Consider the following 18899-nt stretch of genomic DNA (forward strand, 5'->3'; position numbering starts at 1 on the left):
CTTCTCCTACAAGTCAAAGGACATCAGTGACCTCTATCAGCCATCAGCTGATAGCCAGGAAGAAAATGACAACCACAAGGAACTGAATTCTGCCAAGAACCTGAATGATGAGCAAAGAAAGGGATTCTTCTTTAGGGCTTCCAAAGGAATGCAGCCTGCCACCACTTAGATTTTAGCTCTATGACATCTATGGCAGATTTCTAACACACAAGTATAAGATAATACATGTGTGTTGTTTTAAGCCACAAAATTTGTGATAGAAATTACACGATAGCATCGTGTAGAAAGTGAATACAGCAAGAAATGTTGTATCTTTATTTCATTTAAATCAAAGTTTATCCAATGTTGAATCTTCATTCTGCTGAGCTGACAGGGTGTTCAATCCCAGACATTATTGAGGACATTTTCCTTACCAGTGACATTCAGGGTCTCAAGGATCTAACCAGGTGTTGAAACCTCAGGGAGGCTCCTGGAACCGTCTGTCATCATTTGCCACAGTCAGATGCCATTGTCTTTGACTATCTGGTCCCGTGGATTCTGGTGGTAGGATTAGGATCTTTACAAGGCTGGAATCGGTTCATCCCCTCTATAGAGGCACATGAAATCATTCCCTCATTTGTCCTATCTGGATGTTAAATCATCTCTGGGGAACGTGGTGGGAGTGGGGATGTGACTTTGGTTGCTTTCTGTCCCACTCCCAGTTAGGACAAATCTTTCCCATAGGAGTTTTTGCTTTTACCCAAGGGCACTTACCCATCGGCACCCTAACACACACATACACATACATGCACACAGACATACACCCACACGGTGGCCTGATATTGTGATGTCTCTAATCAGTTTTTACCATTCATACTCTCCTGAGGCAAAGAAGACAGGTTACCTCCTAGGATTTGGGAGATAAACAAAACAAATTAGCATTTTAATAGATTATCTTGCAACATTCCTGCACTCATAAATTGATAGTGTTGCTTAAAGGAAATTTTGCGCCCCTTCTTGGTGTCTAGGCATTTCCCAGATATTGGGTCACTGATGGTCTTAATTCTGACATGAGTGTATTCCAGGAGGGCAACTTCACATAAAGTAGCAGCTGCTGGGTAGGTGGTACATATCCTTGGGCTTCTCAAGGCCAGGGTTAACAAACTTGAATATTGGGCGATTTCTTGCTTTCCAGAGGGCTGAATGACTCTTTTCTCCCAACTGTGGCTGCATCCCTGCTGCATGGGAGTTTTCTTTGATTCTGGTTAACCTCTGGGAGAACAGATTTATAGAGAAGCAAGGGTGGAGCAAGAGACCATTTATGTACCTATGACAATATTCTAAGCAAGAGATGATGGGGGCTTGAACCAGGGCAGAAGTAATACAAGAGGTAAATGACTGGATTTTGGTTACTTTGAAAGGTAAAGCCAGACATCTGATTGGGTTAAAGGGAAAGCCAAATATAAGTAGGCTTGTCAGGACTGATTTGCCCTCACATATCTCACAGCTGGGAGGAATTTTAAATGACTTAAGAGAACATTTCACATCTTGAAACCAGAGAAAAGTTGTCTAAAGGTTGTCACACAAGAATTTAGTTTTGGCAGTTAAAGAATTGGTTTTCCAACTTAAATCTGCAGCCAATATTTCATTATTTTCTGATTCACCTCTCTTTCTACAGTCTCTGGGTTTTCATTATCTCACCATTTCGGATGGCATTAAGTGTCAGTTCTTTCTCCCTTCCTACATCCATCACCAGGTGAGTCTGTCAGCTTTCTTCTCCTCCTTAGAACCCTCCAAAAAGAGATGAGAGGTACTGTTTCCAGGGGGAAAGAATGCGGAATAATTAAAAATATAATAGCCCTGTATTCCATTCATCAGCTTGGTTTTAAGATGACTGAAAACCTCATACTGAAATAAACACCCTAAGAAATACACAATACTCCTCTATTACTGTTAGTGGTAAATCTACTTTGTTTTATATTTAATTCCTTCATAGCTCTAGAATCAAATAATTGTGATTGCAAAACTTGAAGAACTGAGAAAACTAAGTTTAATTTTTAACTTTTTTTAATGTTTAGTTTTTGAGACACAGAGAGAGACAGAGAGAAACAGAGACACAGAGAGAGACAGTGCAAGCGGGAAAGGGGCAGAGAGAGAGGCAGACACAGAATCTGAAGCAGGCTCCAGGCTCTGAGATGTGACACAGAGCCGGAGGCAGGCCGGAACCCACTAACTGTGAGATCATGACCTGAGGCAAAGACCCACGCTTAACTGACTGAGCCACCCAGGTGCCCCTAATTTTTTGTTTAAACGTTGAATACTGGTAGAAGTCACATAAAATTTTAATAAATCAGCACCCATTTTGGGCAAGTAGTACTTCTGCTTTCATTCTATGGTGGACTTCATCTTTGCTTTTAACAAACTGCAGGCTACATTACTGTTATTCAGAAGCTGTAAATAACTTGGGCAAGGTAGTTATCATTCTATGGTTTTTTTCCCCCCTCATCGAGAAAATCTCAGCCCTCTGTTTCCTATCTTAGGGGCCCCAGATAACTTAAAAGCCTCATTGAACACTTGGTGTCTAGTGCAAAATAGTATGCTTGATGCCGAGGAGGAATACCAAGATGTACAGGACACAGAGCCCTGCCCTTCTAGAGCAAAAATTTGGATGAAGCGGACCAGCGGAGAAACCGTCAGTCGGTACAACCTCTCCTTTTTTGGCCTTTCGCTATCAAGTACATCCAGTGTGTATCAAGTGTGGTGTGCACTCAACTAGTTGAATTCCCAAACTGCCATCCTAAGGTGGGAAATGCAAAATTCTATTTAATTTTCACTTTTAAAGGGGTGATTATGGGTTTGCAGTCTTAGGTGTTTGCGGAGGGATTTCCTTTTTCCTGTCCCGGAGAGGCGTACCTAATTCCCACCTGCTTCCTAAGACAAAACGCACTTCCCTTCCTGGTCTAAGAGCTCACTGAGCACTGACCAATAGGTTCGGCCCGATTTCTCTGAGGGGCGGGACCTCGTGCCTGGGCTTCGGAGACCCGCCCCCCGTACGTGGCCTGCGTGCGTGACGACGTGCGGCGCGAGGCGGTTTCTCCAGAGTGTGGCGCCCCCCGGCGGCAGCGAGAACTCAATGTGACAACCGGACCTGAGCGCCTGCCATGGAGCCGCAGAAACAGGCGCGAACACTCGGGGACCCCGTCGCGTGGCCGCGTGGGCCCTCCAAGTCTCAGACGCCGGACGACGAGGAGGGGCCGGAGGGCAACACAGCGCCCGCGGCGGCTTTTCTGGGCGTGGAGGCGGACGACGCCTGTGCGGACGCGCTGTGGGAGCTGCCGGTGGAGCCCGCCGAGCGGAGGCCCGAGTGCAGCCGCTGCAGGTGACCGCAGAGCGGGGGGGCGGGGACCGTGGCCGGCGGCGGCTTTCGGGGGAGGCTGCAGCGCCCCCTGCCGGGAAGGCGGCTACTCAGGCTCCACCCAGGGGAGCGCTGCCTCTGGCATCTCCGCGCGTGTGTCCGCTGGTGACCTTGGAATCACTCTGTGAAATTGCTGTTACAGCCTTGTAGTAAGAAGCCGTTCACTCAGGTTCATGAGCGTTTAGCCTTACTTCCTGCAAGACACTGAACGTGTCATGGGATGAGAGTTCTGCTGTTGACAAACTTAAGAGTATGATACGGGAAGTAAGGGGTAATGACAGTAATGCTTCCAGTAATGAACACTTTCCTGCTCGAGTGACATAGTCATCTCACAGTAAAAAAAGCAAAAGTAATTAGAGGAGACAGTCAAGGTGGCTAGGAGAATAGTTAAGATTGTTTTTTCTGAATCTGAATTCATTTATTGAGCACCTGTTGTGTGCCAGGCACTGTGCTAGATCTGGGGAATTCAGGCACGGAGAACACAGACATGGTCTCTGCCCTGATTGGGGCACTTACAGTCTAATGAAGAGACAATTTATTAAACAGGTAACGATAACTAGCCCTGAATGCTCACAGTATGCCCAGTTGTTTCAGTGATACCTCATTGTGGTGGTGTCCGTCAGGATTGCTTTCCCTGCTTGTTTGCGTTTCATGCTGTCCAGATACACGATTCTCTTTAACTTGTGGGTGTTCAGGATCTTTTCGCTTGGTTACTGAAGGTCTCCATCTATCACCTGTCTTTCTGTTGCCTTCCACAATCTTAACGGTTAGATAGTGCCTCTGCTTCCTCACCTGGGAATGAATAGCTCAGCAGTTTGCCATCACGTCCTGCACAGCCCTGACAAGGCTCTCGTTAAAGTCACCAGTAATCTCCCTCAAATGAAATCCACTGTATCTTTTTCTCTTCACTTTTATACTAGATCTCTTGGCGGCATTCTGGAGTTGAATGCTGACTTCTTGAAACACTATTTCTTTGGTTTCCCTGTGGTTTATCTGCTTTGTCTGCCCTCGTCGTCTTTGCCTGTTCTTCTGAAAATCTAAATGTTGGGCTTCCTCAGCTCTTGATTCTCGATTCTCTTATCTTATAACCCCACACATTTTCCGCAGGTGATCTTACCAGTTTTCATGGTAAGATCGATACCCAAATACTTCTAGCTCAGACCTTTGTCCTGAGCTCCAGACCTATGCATTCATTTAACCAGTGTTGATGGAATGCTTTGCAGATTCTTGGTAATATGGTGCATTCTGTGCCCTCATGGGTTGTTCAGTCTGTTATTGGATACAGATAACAAACCAGCAACCAAATATGTAATTATGGAACAGAAAAGCAAAAGCAAACAAACAATGAAGCAAAGGAATGGGATGCTGTGACATAAAATAGGATGGTATCAGGAAATACTTCTGAGGAAATAGCATTTATACTAAAATTTGAAAGATGAGAAGAATCCAGGGAAGAGAAAAGAATTCAAAGAAGGAGAACAGAAGGCCAGACTGGTTTCATGTCTTTACTACTTGATTGCTTGGAGTATCTTATGTTGGACATTTTGGGCTTTTCCCAGGGTTGGGTTGTACGACCCCAGAGGAAGGGATCTTGAGTGTAGGGATCTGTTTATATCTCCTAAGTGTACTATCGAGAGTAAGACATTCAATATAGACTTTTGAGGAGGATGAATAATTTGTGTCTAGAAGGGACTGCATGTTTGAATGGAAGGGGTGTACGAATACAATTGATTTAAACAAGCTCCCTAAAGGTGTTAGGAGATAACACTTAACAGTGCTGCAAAGGGGTCACTAGGATGCTAAAAGACAAGTTATTACAAATATAAACCCAAGGCTAAATTATCATGCTAGCTTTATCATCTAGTTTTTGCTCTATTTAGAACTGCTGATTATAAATGCTATAGTTTTTTTTTTTTTTAAAGAAAATTAGTCTCCTACATTTAGTGAAGATTTAAAGTTTTTCCAGTCCACTCCCTGCTCCACTTAATAGATTTTATTTTTTAGGGAAGTCTTAGATTCACAACAAAATTGAGTGGAAGGAGTAGAGACCTATCTTCTGCCTCCACCCTGGTATCTTCCCTCATTAGCAGCGTCCCCTGCCAGAGCAGTACATTTGTTAAAATGGATGAACATCATCATAATTCAATGTGCATAGTTTTACATTGGGGTCCACTCTTGGAGTTGTACATATTTTGATTTTGGAAAACTTCATAATAATATGTATCCACTATTATACTATAGAGTATTTTTACTGTCCTAAAATTTTCTTTGCTCTGCCTTTTCATCCATCCCTACACCCTAACGTAATCTGCTTTTTAGAAAATAAGAATGACTCTGATTTTAGTTTATTTCCAGTTACATTTAGTTAATATTTTAGGATTATGATTCATTCCAACATTCGTGCACTTTACTTCTCCTACTGAAATTTTGTACCGTTTAAAAGTTCTTCTCCCCTTTGGCACAATATGCATTTTATTTATTTTAATTGGTTTAACTAATTTTATTATTATTAGTTTTCTACACTTTTTAAAATGTTTGCTGTTTTGAGAGCGACAGAGAGACAGAACATGAGCACAGGAGGGGGAGGGGCAGAGAGAGAGGGAGACACAGAATCCAAAGCAGGCTCCAGGATCTGAGCTGTCAGCACAGACTCTGATGCGGTGCTTGAACTCACAAACTGCGAGATCACGACCTGAGCCAAAGTCAGACACTTAACTGACTGAGCCACCCACGTGCCCTGTTCAACTAATTTTAATTGGTTAGATTATCATTCTAGAAGTCTGGAGAATATTTAGGTGTTATCAGTAAAATATAAGCTAATTGATGGCTCTTTATATTTTATTTCATTAAGCTGTTAGGGTTATACTAGTTTCCTGGATGAACTTACCTACATTTATGCTTATAATAGTTCTTGAAACCAAAATGCATTCTTAGATTTGATCAGCAAGTCACAATTATTTGGCCATTTACTTTAAGCAGTATTCACTTCTCTAAACGTATTACTGTAATTGTCATAGTCTTGGAGTTCCAAAAATTGGTTTTATTCAGGAAGTACAAACTCAGTTTAACTTCACAGCAGAATCTTGCTAGTTGGAAATACAAGTGCTCTGAAACATGAATGGGATATTCTTTCAAAGATCCCAAACTAATTTGTTATTGCTGGATACATATTAAGAGTGTGTTCCTCTTGAGGGAACAGGATGTACAGGAGTACAGTGTATAGAGAAAGTGTATATGGACAGCTTGGTGGAAAGGAGGGAGTGGAAAGAGGCAAACCTGTAGAGATTAGCAGTGGTTGCTCTCGGAAGGACCAGGTAAGCAGTTAGGGAGGTTAAGAAAAATTGTGCTGAATGTACTAGGAACCAACAAACAAAGCGCTGGAGTATTTTTTATTTTTCAATATTTTTTTTTTTTAATTTTTTTTTTTCAACATTTATTTATTTTTGGGACAGAGAGAGACAGAGCATGAATGGGGGAGGGGCAGAGAGAGACGGAGACACAGAATCGGAAACAGGCTCCAGGCTCTGAGCCATCAGCCCAGAGCCCGACGTGGGGCTCGAACTCACGGACCACGAGATCGTGACCTGGCTGAAGTCGGACGCTTAACCGACTGCGCCACCCAGGCGCCCCTATTTTTAAATTTTTTAAATGTTTATTTATATTTAAGAGGGAGAGAGAGACAGAGTGCAAGTGGCAGAGGGACAGAGAGAAAGGGAGACAGAATCCGAAGCAGGCTCCAGGCTCCAGGTTGTCAGCATAGAGCCCGACGTGGGGCCCGCACACACCAGCTGTGAAATCATGACCTGAGCCGAAGTTGGACGTCACCCAGGTGCCCCCGGAGTATTTTTATATTTAGATGATTGTCACAAGTTCAACTTCATTAGGTGGCTTTTAGCTGTAATAATTTATATTCTATTTTATTAAAAAAATGCAAACTAGTTGGTGATATGGTGGTAAAAGTCTTGACTGGGAAGAGTTAAGGCCTCATTCTAGTAAAGATGCTAGGCATCTTAATTATACTTTTACATCTTCTATAGATAAGGCCATGGGTCTGAGGATAAGACTTAGAAACCACTTGCAAATCATTGGTCCTAAGAATAATGGAATAATGTGAAAATATGCAGTATTTTTTAATTTGTCTGAGGGAGGGAAACAGTGGCAAGGGCATGCACACAGAGTGACACAGGCCCTGAGGCAGAAATTTTTCTTTCTCCAGTGCTTTCTTCCCCCAAAAGTAAAAAATTATAACGGTTATAATATACCACACCAGTATATTTAGTATGTATGTATGTATGTATGTATGTATGTATTTAGTGCCCATATGTGTGCATGAGCAGGGTAGAGGGGCAGAGGGAAAGAGAATATTAAGCAGGCTCCACAGGACCGTGAGATCATGACCTGAGCCAAAATCAAGAGTCAGATGCTTAACAGACTGAGCTACCCAGGTGCCCCTAGCACACATTTTTTGAACACTGACCACATGCAGGTTACCTGTCAGGCCTAGGTATTTTACATGCGATATTTTATTTATTTCTCATAACAGCATTCTAGAGTTGGTGATATTGTTAGCTTTTAAATAACGAGAAGGTACAACACCAAAAAAATAAATAATTGGATTAAAAATGGGCAGAGAACCTAAACACATATTTTTCCACAGAAGACATACAGTTGGCCAACAGACACATGACAAGATGATCAACATCACCCATCATTGGGGAAATATGAATCAAAAACCACAATGAGATATCACTTTACACCCAACAGAATAGCTAGAATCAAAAATTCAAGAAATAACAAGTATTGATGAGGATGTCGAGAAAAGGGGACTCTTGTGCATGCTGGTGGCAATGTAAATTGGTGAAGCCACTGTAGAAAACAGTATGGAGGTTCCTCACAAAGTTGAAAATAGAACTACCATATGATCCATTAATTCCACTACTGGGTGTTTACCCAAAGGAAATGAAAACTCTAATTTGAAAAGATACATGCACCCCTGTGTGTTTTGCAGCTTTATTTTTAATAGCCAATATATGGAAACAACCCAAGGTTCTATCTATAAATAAATGGATAAAGGATATGTTATGTGTGTATACATATGTGTGTGTGTGTATTATTTGTAATATTATAACGTGATATATTTTTTGTACATATGTAAAATGGAATATTCCTCCGCCAAAAAAAGAGAGATCTTGTCATTTGCAACTACATGCATGGACCTAGAGGGTGAAATAAATCAGACAAAAAAACACAAATATCATCTGATTTCACTTATATGTGGAATCTAAAAAAAACCAAATGGACAAAGAGACAAACAAAAAACCCCCCAGACTCTTAAATACGGAAAATAAACTGGTGGTTGCCAGAGGGGAGGTGAGAGGTGGGTGGTGGTGAACTAGGTGAAGGGGATTAAGAGGTGCAGACTTGCAGTTTTAAAATAAATAAGCCATAGAGTTGAAAAGTGGAGCATATATTGAAATATATAGTCAATAACATTTTAATAACACTGCACGGTGACAGATATGACTACACTTATCGTGGTGAGCCCTTAGTAATGTGTAGAATTGTCGAATCATTATGTTGTAGTCCTGAAGCCAGTATAACACTGTAGGTTATTTATAATTCAGTAACATTTAAAGATAAATGATGAGGAGAAAGGAGTAATAATTAGGTAACAGAATTCAGTCTCTGCTCCAGTCCATCTGGCTCCTGAGCTCAGCCAGTACTTGACCTGGCTCTTTGTTTGCTGAAGAAGCCTTATGATTTTGTTGGTAGAATAGGTGTAGTCACTAGTTGAAGTGGAGCCACCAAGGCTGCAAGATTTTCATACTTTTTATTTATTTATTATTTATTTATTTTTAAATGTCAGTGGGGGAGAAGCAGAGAGAGAGGGAAAGAGATAATCTCAAGCAAGCTCCTTGCTGTCATCACAGAACCTCACATGGGGCTCGATCTAATGAATCTGGGAGATCATGACCTGACCTGAAACCAGGAGTCAGATGCTTAACTGACTGAGCCACCCAGGTGCCCCTTATTTATTTATCTTTAGAGTAGGCTTCACACCCAATGTGAGGCTTAAACTCACGGCCCTGAGGACTAAAGTCTCATGCACTATGGACAAAGCCAGCCAGGCATGCCTGATTTTCTTATTTTTTAAATTGAAGTATGTTCAGAGGTGCCTGGGTGGCTCAGTGGGTTAAGCGTCTGACTTTGGCTCAGGTCATGATCTGGCAGTTGAGTTTGAGCCCTGTGTTGGACTCTGTGCTGACAGCTCAGAGCCTGGAGCCTGCCTCTGATTCTGTCTCCCTGTCTCTCTGCCCCTCTGCCCCTCCCCCACTTGTGCTCTGTCTGTCTCTGTCTCTCTCAAATATAAATAAAAACATTAAAAAAACTTTAAACTGAAGTATTTTTACTTTAAGCTTAGTAAAAAGATGCCTGTGCTTTAGTATTCTCTAACTCCTTTTTTTAAAATTGAGATATTATTGACATAACATTATGTAAGATTTGATACATTTATATAATGCAGTATGATTAGCACTGGTAGTGTTAGCTTTGATTACATAATTATTATATCTTTTTTTTTCTGGTGAGAAAAAAGAAGTTTTAAGATCTAGTCTCAGAAAATTTGAAGTATAGTCCCTGACTTATGATGGTTCAACATAGGATTTTTCAACTTGACAATGGTGTGGGAGCAATACGCATTTAGTAGAATCTGTACTTTGAATTCTTAATTTTTACTTTTTCCTGGTCTGATGATATGTGGTACGATATTCTCATGATGCTGGATGGCAGCAGGGAGCTGTAGCTCCCAATCAGCTGTGTGGTCTTGAGAGTAACAACCAATGCATTTGCAACCATTCTGTGCCCATATAGCCGTTCTGTCTTTCGCTTTCAGTACAGTAATCCATAAATTATGTGAGATATTCAACATTACTAAAAATAGTCTTTGTTAGATGATTTTGCCCAACAGTAGATAAGTGTTCTGAGCACATTTAAGGTTGTCCTGGCTAAGCTATGGTATTTGGTAGGTTGGATGTGTTAAATGCATTTTGACTCAGGTTAGTTTCAGCTTTGATGTGTTTTATGAGAATGTAACCCTGTTGTAAGTTGAGGGAGATCTGCATATCATACATTACTGTTGACTCTAATCACTATACTGTGTATTTGATTTGTAGAACTTAATTCATCTTCTAGTTCCAAGTTTATACCTTTTAACAACATCTAGCTCCTTTATTGAAATTTTTAACCTTTCCTTATTCTTTAGGTTTGGATATTCTGGAGAAAAAAAGTGGTGGGGATAAAATCATGAGAGAGGGATGGAGGGGAGACTGCAGGTGTTTAAGAAGAATGCAAGAGCCACACATTGGCAGCCAACAGATGTTTTGCTTTGAACTGGTATTTTACCAGCTTTTAAAGTAGTTCTAACAGTTAAAAATCAAGATGGTTTATCTCAAAAATCCAGATTTCTGGCTTCCTTGAGAATACGAAGATCTAGCAGTTCAGGGAGTATCTTTCTGAGCAGTATTGGTTGAGCTGAGCATTGGTCATGACCTTGGGTTGGGCGAGATCTGTCCAGGGCACCATAGCTCCTTAGCTATTCCTGCTTGATTTATTTTATTAACTAGTAGGGATTTGCTTTTTGATTCTGGGTCTCATGTACACTATTGTGACTGGTCTGCTTAAGCAGTGGGGTGAATCAGACTGCAAGTTTGGTAGGTACAAGTGAAAAATGGTGATTCCTAAGGGAATTAGTTTAGAATACACTAAGAGTATTGAATTGGTATCAGCACTTAGGTTTAGAAAACAAACTATTTTGGTAAATTTAAAATCAACTAGATTAAAAAAATTTTTTTTAATTAAAAAATTTTTTTAATGTTTATTATTGAGAGACAGAGAGACACAGAGTGTGAGCAGGGGAGGGGTAGAGGCAGGGGGAGACACAGAATCTCAAGTAGGCTCCAGGCTCTGAGCTGTCAGCACAGAGCCCGACGCAGGGCTTCAACTCATGGACTGTGAGATCATGACCTGAGCCGAAGTCAGTCGCCTAATCAACTAAGCCACCCAGGAATCCTTTAATGTTTATTCTTTTTTTTTTTTTTTTTAAATTTTTTTTTTAACGTTCATTTATTTTTGAGACAGAGAGAGACAGAGCATGAATGGGGGAGGGTCAGAGAGAGGGAGACACAGAATCTGAAACAGGCTCCAGGCTCCGAGCTGTCAGCACAGAGCCCGACGCGGGGCTCGAACTCACGGAGTGTGAGATCGTGACCTGAGCCGAAGTCGGCCGCCCAACCGACTGAGCCACCCAGGCGCCCCCTTTAATGTTTATTCTTGAGAGAGAGAGAGAGACAGAGAGAGACAGAGATAGACAGAGACAGAGTGTGAATGGGGGAGGGGCAGAGAGAGAGACACACACATACACAGAGTCTGAAGCAGGCTCCAGTCTCTGAGCTGTCAGCACAGAGCCCAACGTGGGGCTTGAACTCACGAGCTGTGAGATCATGACCTGAGCCGAAGTTAGATGCTTAACCAACTGAGCCACCCAGGAGTCCCTAAAATCAACTAGATTCTTGATGATGATTTTTAGAGTAAAAAATTAGATAATTTGAAAATTTAATTCTTTGTTCATATCAAAAGTATCATATTCCTAAGAGAAAAGTATGAAGTTAATTTGTTCTTTCCTATTGGTATAGAAAATATGTTTATTCTTTGAAGTAGTTCATTTGTAATATATGTGGAAAGCTAACTGATTTACAAATTACTGTGCAAACTAATCATATGTTCAAAGTTGAGCAAAGATGATATATGTTAAGAGGGAAATTTTTTTCTTAATCTTAATTAAGTCTCCAAAGAGGAGTGACCAATTTTAAAAACCACGTTAGAGCTTTCTAAATGTTTGATTTATTTTCCCCAAGAAAAATAAGAATTATATCATTACCCTCTGATGGATAGAAGTTTTCTTCAAAGAACATCAAAGCACATTAATTTTTAAAGTACATTTGCCCAAAATTAATAATTCATCATTCTGTTCATGCTTATGTAGTGAGAAAAAATATTCAGAAGTAGTCTAGTCGAAAATTTGGTATCATTTAAAAAGGGTTCACAGGTTACAAAGTGCTTTACCTGTGCATTTTAATTTAATACATAAGACAACTTTGATTTAAAGTTATTCCTTTTTATAGACTCTCAGGGTCAGGTGACTAGTGAGGGGCTTTCATACTTTTATTCCTACACCATACAATAAAAGATTATATTGAAGCGAGCAGTATGACTACTCTTGTTTTCCTGCTGCATATAATAAATATTTCCAGTGAGCTGTTTCTTCGTCGTCTTTGAATCTGTGGATTCTTTTCCTGTTCCCTGGCTGTTTTTAGTTATTTTGGGATGAGAGCTTTTTAATTAATGTCTTTTTTAAGATTGAGCTTTTATTTCTTGAATCCTTTACCTGCCTAAGGTCAGTTTCTTATTTGTCAGTAGGTCCTCATTTTTCAGTCAGAAAGGCAAATTCGAAGATATTACTGATTAGGAATTTATTTTGTTTTCCCCTGTTCACTTATTTGTTTGCTTCTGTCTCTCTCCTCTCTCTCTCTCTCTCTCTCTCTCTCTCTCTTTTTTTTTTTGGCTTTCTCTACTGGAAGCCTCATGAGAAGGCTGTGGGAAAAAAGGTAGCAGTGAAATGAAGTAAGTAGAAGTCTTCCAGAGTTCCTTGGGGGAAAAAAATGAAGCTATAGAATGAGTCTCTGGACTTTGCAAAGGGCGAGAGGGGTTAACCTCTTGGAGAAATATCTGACTCTTTGCCTATGTAGACGTGTTACTTGGCAGGCTACTTTTTTTTTTTTAAATTGTGCTAAAATGTACATGTATAATACTTACCATTTTAACTTTTTAAAAAAAAAATTTTTTTTTTTAAAAAAAATTTTTTTTTTTTTTTCAACGTTTATTTATTTTTGGGACAGAGAGAGACAGAGCATGAACGGGCGAGGGGCAGAGAGAGAGGGAGACACAGAATCGGAAACAGGCTCCAGGCTCTGAGCCATCAGCCCAGAGCCCGACGTGGGGCTCGAACTCACGGACCGTGAGATCGTGACCTGGTTGAAGTCGGACGCTTAACCGACTGTGCCACCCAGGTGCCCCTAAAAAAAAATTTTAATGTTTATTTATTATTGAGAGACAGAGCATGAGCAGGGGTGGGGGGAGACACAGAATCTGAAGCGTCAGCACAGAGCTTGACATGGGGCTCGAACTCACAAATTGCGAGATCATGACCTGAGCCGACGTTGGATGCTTAACTGACTGAGCCACCCAGGCGCCCCTCATTTTAATTATTTTTAACCGTATAACTCAGTGTCATTGATACATTCGTAATGTTCTGTAACCATCACTACTATCTGTATGCAACACTTTTTTCATCATCGTCAATGTTGACTCCGTACCCATCAAATAATCACTTCCCATACCTTCCCCCCACCCGGCCCAGCCAGTGGTAACTTCTATTTTATTTTGTATTTCTATGAATTTGCTTATTCTAGATTCTTCATGTAACATATAATACTTATCCTTCTGTGTCTGACATTTCACTTAGAATGTTTTCAAGTTCTCTCCATGTTGTAGCACATCAAAATTTCTTTCCTTTTTATGGCTAAATTATATGTATATACCACTTTTGTTTATCCATCATTCATTTTTTTTCCCTTATTTGTTAAAATAACAATGGTTTGTTGATGAACACTTGGTTTGTTTCTACCTTTTGGCTATTGTGAATAGTGCTGCTGTGAACCTTGGCACACAAATATCTGTTTTTGTTCCAATAATTTTGGGTATATACCTAGGAATGGAATTGCTGGGTCATATGGTAGTTCTGTGTTTGACTTTCTGAGGAGTCGCCAAACTGTTTTCCAGTTCCGTTTCAAACAGAGGTCATTAGATTAAAAAAAATGTTTATTGATTTATTTTGAGAGACACGGTGTGTGTGTGCGCACGTGTGTGAGCCAGGAGGAGGGGCAGAGAGAGAATCCCAAGCACGCTACGCACTGTCAGCACAGAGCCTGATGCAGGGCTCAATTTGCAGACAGTGAGATCATGACCTGAGCTGAAATGAACAGTCAGACCCTTAACCAACTGAGCCACCCAGGTGCCCTGAGGTCATTAGATTTTTAACATCTGGGTCTGCTCATTTTGTTCCTTTCCTGAAGACCTTCCATACTTGTATTTCAGGTACACAGTGGAGTCGAGGCTCTATTGTGTCATCCAAAGCCTTTGCATCTCTTCCTCCACCGTACCCTTCCCATACCCTCTCTTCTAACCACCTGGAATGCGTCCCTCGAACAGGTGTTTTTCATGTTCTGCTTTATGCCTTTGTTCTCTTATTTCCTCTGTACCAAATGCTCTTCTCTCATCCCTTCTTTCTGAAATGCTACACTGTTTCATTGTCCAGCTCAAGTGCACTGTCTTGCCAGGACCCATTTCCATAAGTTTTGCTGCCTCCTAAGTTTGAATTGTTTGTTCTTTTGACTTCTGTTTTCTCCATGACACCAGTAGCTGTCTGTGGCTTCCTTCTTGGTCATCTCTTTCAGACTCAGGTTTATTTACCACCAAATGTTTTAATGCTAGCATTAGGCCTTCTGAGGCCTAGGGAAGCGAGGTACAATTACGTGGTAAAACTTTTCACTGATTGTTAAATGCTCATATACATAATCCACAAAATGGATTGCTTCAATGGTATGCGTTTTGGAATCAGAACTGAGTTCTAGCCCCAGCTCTCCTTTCTTGAGAAAGCTACTTAACCTCTCTAAGCCTTGCTTTCTTCATCTGTAAGTTAGGACAGTAATACTACCTGTCTTTGACAGTTTTTTTGAGATTAAATGAAGGGGAGGTATTTATGATAGTGCCTGTAACGTAAAAGTGTGTGGCTAGCATTAAACTCTTCCTCTTGACCTTTTCCTCCTTGTTCTTTTCTTTCTTTTTCTTTCTACTTTCTTCTCCTTATCCCCTTTCCCTCTTCTTCCCGTTTTCTCCCTCTTTCTTTGCCTCTTCCCTGAAATATCAGAATTGTTATTTATGAAATTGGTCTATTTTACTTTTAGTTAGCTTTTTCTATGTTAGAGTAGCTCTTTTTTCTAGGTTCAGAGATTAAGGACAAGTAAATAATTTTGCATGTGTTGAGCTATAGGTCACCACAAATAAATTGCCTCTTGATAGAGATTTTGTCATTCTTGGGCTTTCAAAAGTACTCACTTTGCAGCTACAAATAAATGTTATATTGATGACAAACTCTTAGGGCATCAAAATCAGTGTTTTATCTTGCAGTATTATTATATTCTCTTTTTTTTATGGTTTAAGTACTTATAAGTCCTTTTTATTTTTGTTTTTTATTATATATATAAATTATTGTCAAATTGGTTTCCATACAACACCCAGTGCTCATCCCAACAGGTGCCCTCCTCAATGCCCATCACCCACTTTCCCCCTCCCCCACCCCCATCAACCCTCAGTTTGTTCTCAGTATTTAAGAGTCTCTTATGGTTTGCCTCCTTCCCTCTCTGTAACTTCTTTTTTCCCCCTCCCCCTCTCCCATGGTCTTCTGTTGAGTTTCTCAGGATCCACAAATGAGTGAAAACATATGGTATGTGTTTTTCTCTGCCTGACTTATTTCACTTAGCATAATACTCTCCAGTTCCATCCATGTTGCTACAAATGGCCAGATTTCATTCTTTCTCATTGCCAGTAATATTCCATTGTATATATAAACCACATCCTCTTTATCCATTTGTCAGTTGATGTATATTTAGGCTCTTTCCATAATTTGGCTATTGTTGAAAGTGCTGCTATAAACATTGGGGTACAAGTGCCCCTATGCATCAGCACTCCTGTATGCCTTGGGTAAATTCCTAGCAATGCTATTGTTGGGTCTATTATATTCTCTCAAAGTACTTAAGTAACACATTTTCTCTCTTCTATCAAAGAAACTTCTCAGTTCTGTTTTGAGAATTTATGCAAAATTACATATAAATTTATTTAAAATTAGGAAGAATACTTCCTTAATGAAGCAGGTATATAAAATCTGTACTTTAAATAGTATGTATGTATGTATGTATTTATTTTAACGTTTATTCATTTTTGAGAGACAGAGTGAGAGTGTGCAAGTGGGGCAGGGGCTGAGAGAAAGGGAGACACAGAATCCAAAGCAGGCTTCACTCTCTGAGCTGTCAACACAGAACCTGATGCAGGGCTCAAACCTGTGAACTGTGAGATCATGAGCTGAGCTGAAGTCGTATGCTAAACCAACTGAGCCATCCAGGCTCCCCTAAAGGGTTTTTTTTTTTAAAGTTTGTTTATTTTTGAGAGAGATTCCCAAGCAGGCTCCATGCCATCAGCACAGAGCCCAACGTAGGGCTCGATCCAGTGAACCATAAGATCATGACCTGAGCCGAAAGAAATCAAGAGTCAGATGCCTAACCCACTGAGCTACCTAGGTGCCCCTGAAGTCTGTACTATTCTTTGTAAGATATCTCTAATGAAGATAGCTGGTCCTTGGGACCACTTTAGTGTGAATTCTTGCTTGTCAGAATGGACATTCATGCAGTTCCCTTTCCTTCGCCAGTGGATAAGAAACAGAGTTCTATTACACACAGACCTGGAAACTCAGTTTTAGATGTTCTTTATTCATTCAGTCATTATTTATTCAATATCCAGTGTCCAATAAATGCGTAGCTTAGGTCATAGAAAATGATTGAGAGATTGTTTCCTCTAAAATTGGTAGTGAACTGAGTGCAAGAGAAAATATGTCTAAATAATATTTAAGACAAATTATGAAGGTATAAAATAAAAGCTTACAGAGGAAAGAGTGATTGACTTAATTTGCTAAGAAAGATGTTTTGCTATTTTTTTTACAACTGTTTTCATTTCTACAGAAGAGGGTAAAGTATAAAATAAATAATAGGATAACTGAATGTAGGTGATTTTTATGGTAAGAGTCTTCAGTGTTAGTTGATCTGTCACTTTGGCATTGCAGTTTTAGTAGGGGCTTTATATGTCTGCCCTGTACAGTCATTTCTCTGGACACATGGCTTTGTTTTCCAGGGATCTGCCTCCTCATAAGTCTTCTTTAATTGTAATAAAAGTTACTGAAAATTTTCTTAATTGTAAAACCTATAGTTGGAACAAGCTTATTTCTAGGCCAGTGATTCTTAAATTATTTTGATTATATACCACAGTTAGTTAAAAAACGTAGGGTGAAATTCTAATAGGTATATATATTTATCTATGATTATGTACATTTATTATATACTAATGTATGATGTGTCCCATAAAACACACACACACACGAAAAGATTTTAAAAAGGAAGAGGCAATGGTGAAATAAACCATTTAAAAATGTCTTGTTTATTGTGATGGAGTCACGCCAGCATTATTATTTATTTTGAAGCATAATATACACGTATGGTGAGGTTCATTGTTTTTTTTTTTTTTTTTTTATATATGAAATTTATTGTCAAATTGGTTTCCATACAACACCCAGTGCTCATCCCAAAAGGTGCCCTCCTCAATACCCATCACCCACCCTCTCCTCCCTCCCACCCCCCTCAACCCTCAGTTTGCTCTCAGTTCTCAACAGTCTCTTATGCTTTGGCTCTCTCCCACTCTAACCTCTTTTTTTTTCCTTCCCCTCCCCCATGGGTTCCTGTCAAGTTTCTCAGGATCCACATAAGAGTGAAACCATATGATATCTGTCTTTCTCTGTATGGCTTATTTCACTTAGCATCACACTCTCCAGTTCCATCCACATTGCTACAAAAGGCCATATTTCATTTTTTCTCATTGCCATGTAGTATTCCATAGTGTATATAAACCACAATTTCTTTATCCATTCATCAGTTGATGGACATTTAGGCTCTTTCCATAATTTGGCTATTGTTGAGAGTGCTGCTATGAACATTGGGGTACAAGTGCCCCTATGCATCAGTACTCCTGTGTCCCTTGGATAAATTCCTAACAGTGCTATTGCTGGGTCATAGGGTAGGTCTATTTTTAATTTTGTGAGGAACCTCCACACTGCTTTCCAGAGCGGCTGCACCAATTTGCATTCCCACCAACAGTGCAAGAGGGTTCCCGTTTCTCCACATCCTCTCCAGCATCTATAGTCTCCTGATTTGTTCATTTTGGCCACTCTGACTGGCGTGAGGTGATACCTGAGTGTGGTTTTGATTTGTATTTCCCTGATAAGGAGCGACGCTGAACATCTTTTCATGTGCCTGTTGGCCATCCGGATGTCTTCTTTAGAGAAGTGTCTATTCATGTTTTCTGCCCATTTCTTCACTGGGTTATTTGCTTTTCGGGTGTGGAGTTTGGTGAGCTCTTTATAGATTTTGGATACTAGCCCTTTGTCCGATATGTCATTTGCAAATATCTTTTCCCATTCCGTTGGTTGCCTTTTAGTTTTGTTGGTTGTTTCCTTTGCTGTGCAGAAGCTTTTTATCTTCATAAGGTCCCAGTAATTCACTTTTGCTTT

General features: G+C 40.2%; 1 protein-coding gene across 3 annotated transcripts in view; it reads left to right on the forward strand.

Moving 5' to 3' along the window:
* The first annotated feature begins 2828 nt into the window (after positions 1-2828).
* Positions 2829-18899, forward strand: part of DTWD2 (DTW motif tRNA-uridine aminocarboxypropyltransferase 2) — a 542198-nt gene continuing 526127 nt past the window's right edge. For 2 of the 3 annotated variants that reach the window (XR_015250695.1, XM_025924832.2), the window contains exon 1: positions 2835-3358. Coding sequence is in view for 2 of the 3 variants with exons in the window: in XM_025924832.2 (XP_025780617.1) it covers positions 3141-3358 (218 nt within the window). In the remaining variant the exon portion in view is untranslated. Of the gene's footprint in view, positions 3359-18899 lie in introns of all 3 variants that reach the window. The other variant, XM_086705715.1, reaches the window with a different exon arrangement.

The sequence above is a fragment of the Puma concolor genome, chromosome A1 (genome assembly GCF_028749965.1).
Source record: "Puma concolor isolate L17-30 chromosome A1, mPumCon1.1.hap2, whole genome shotgun sequence".
Lineage (NCBI taxonomy): Eukaryota > Metazoa > Chordata > Mammalia > Carnivora > Felidae > Puma > Puma concolor.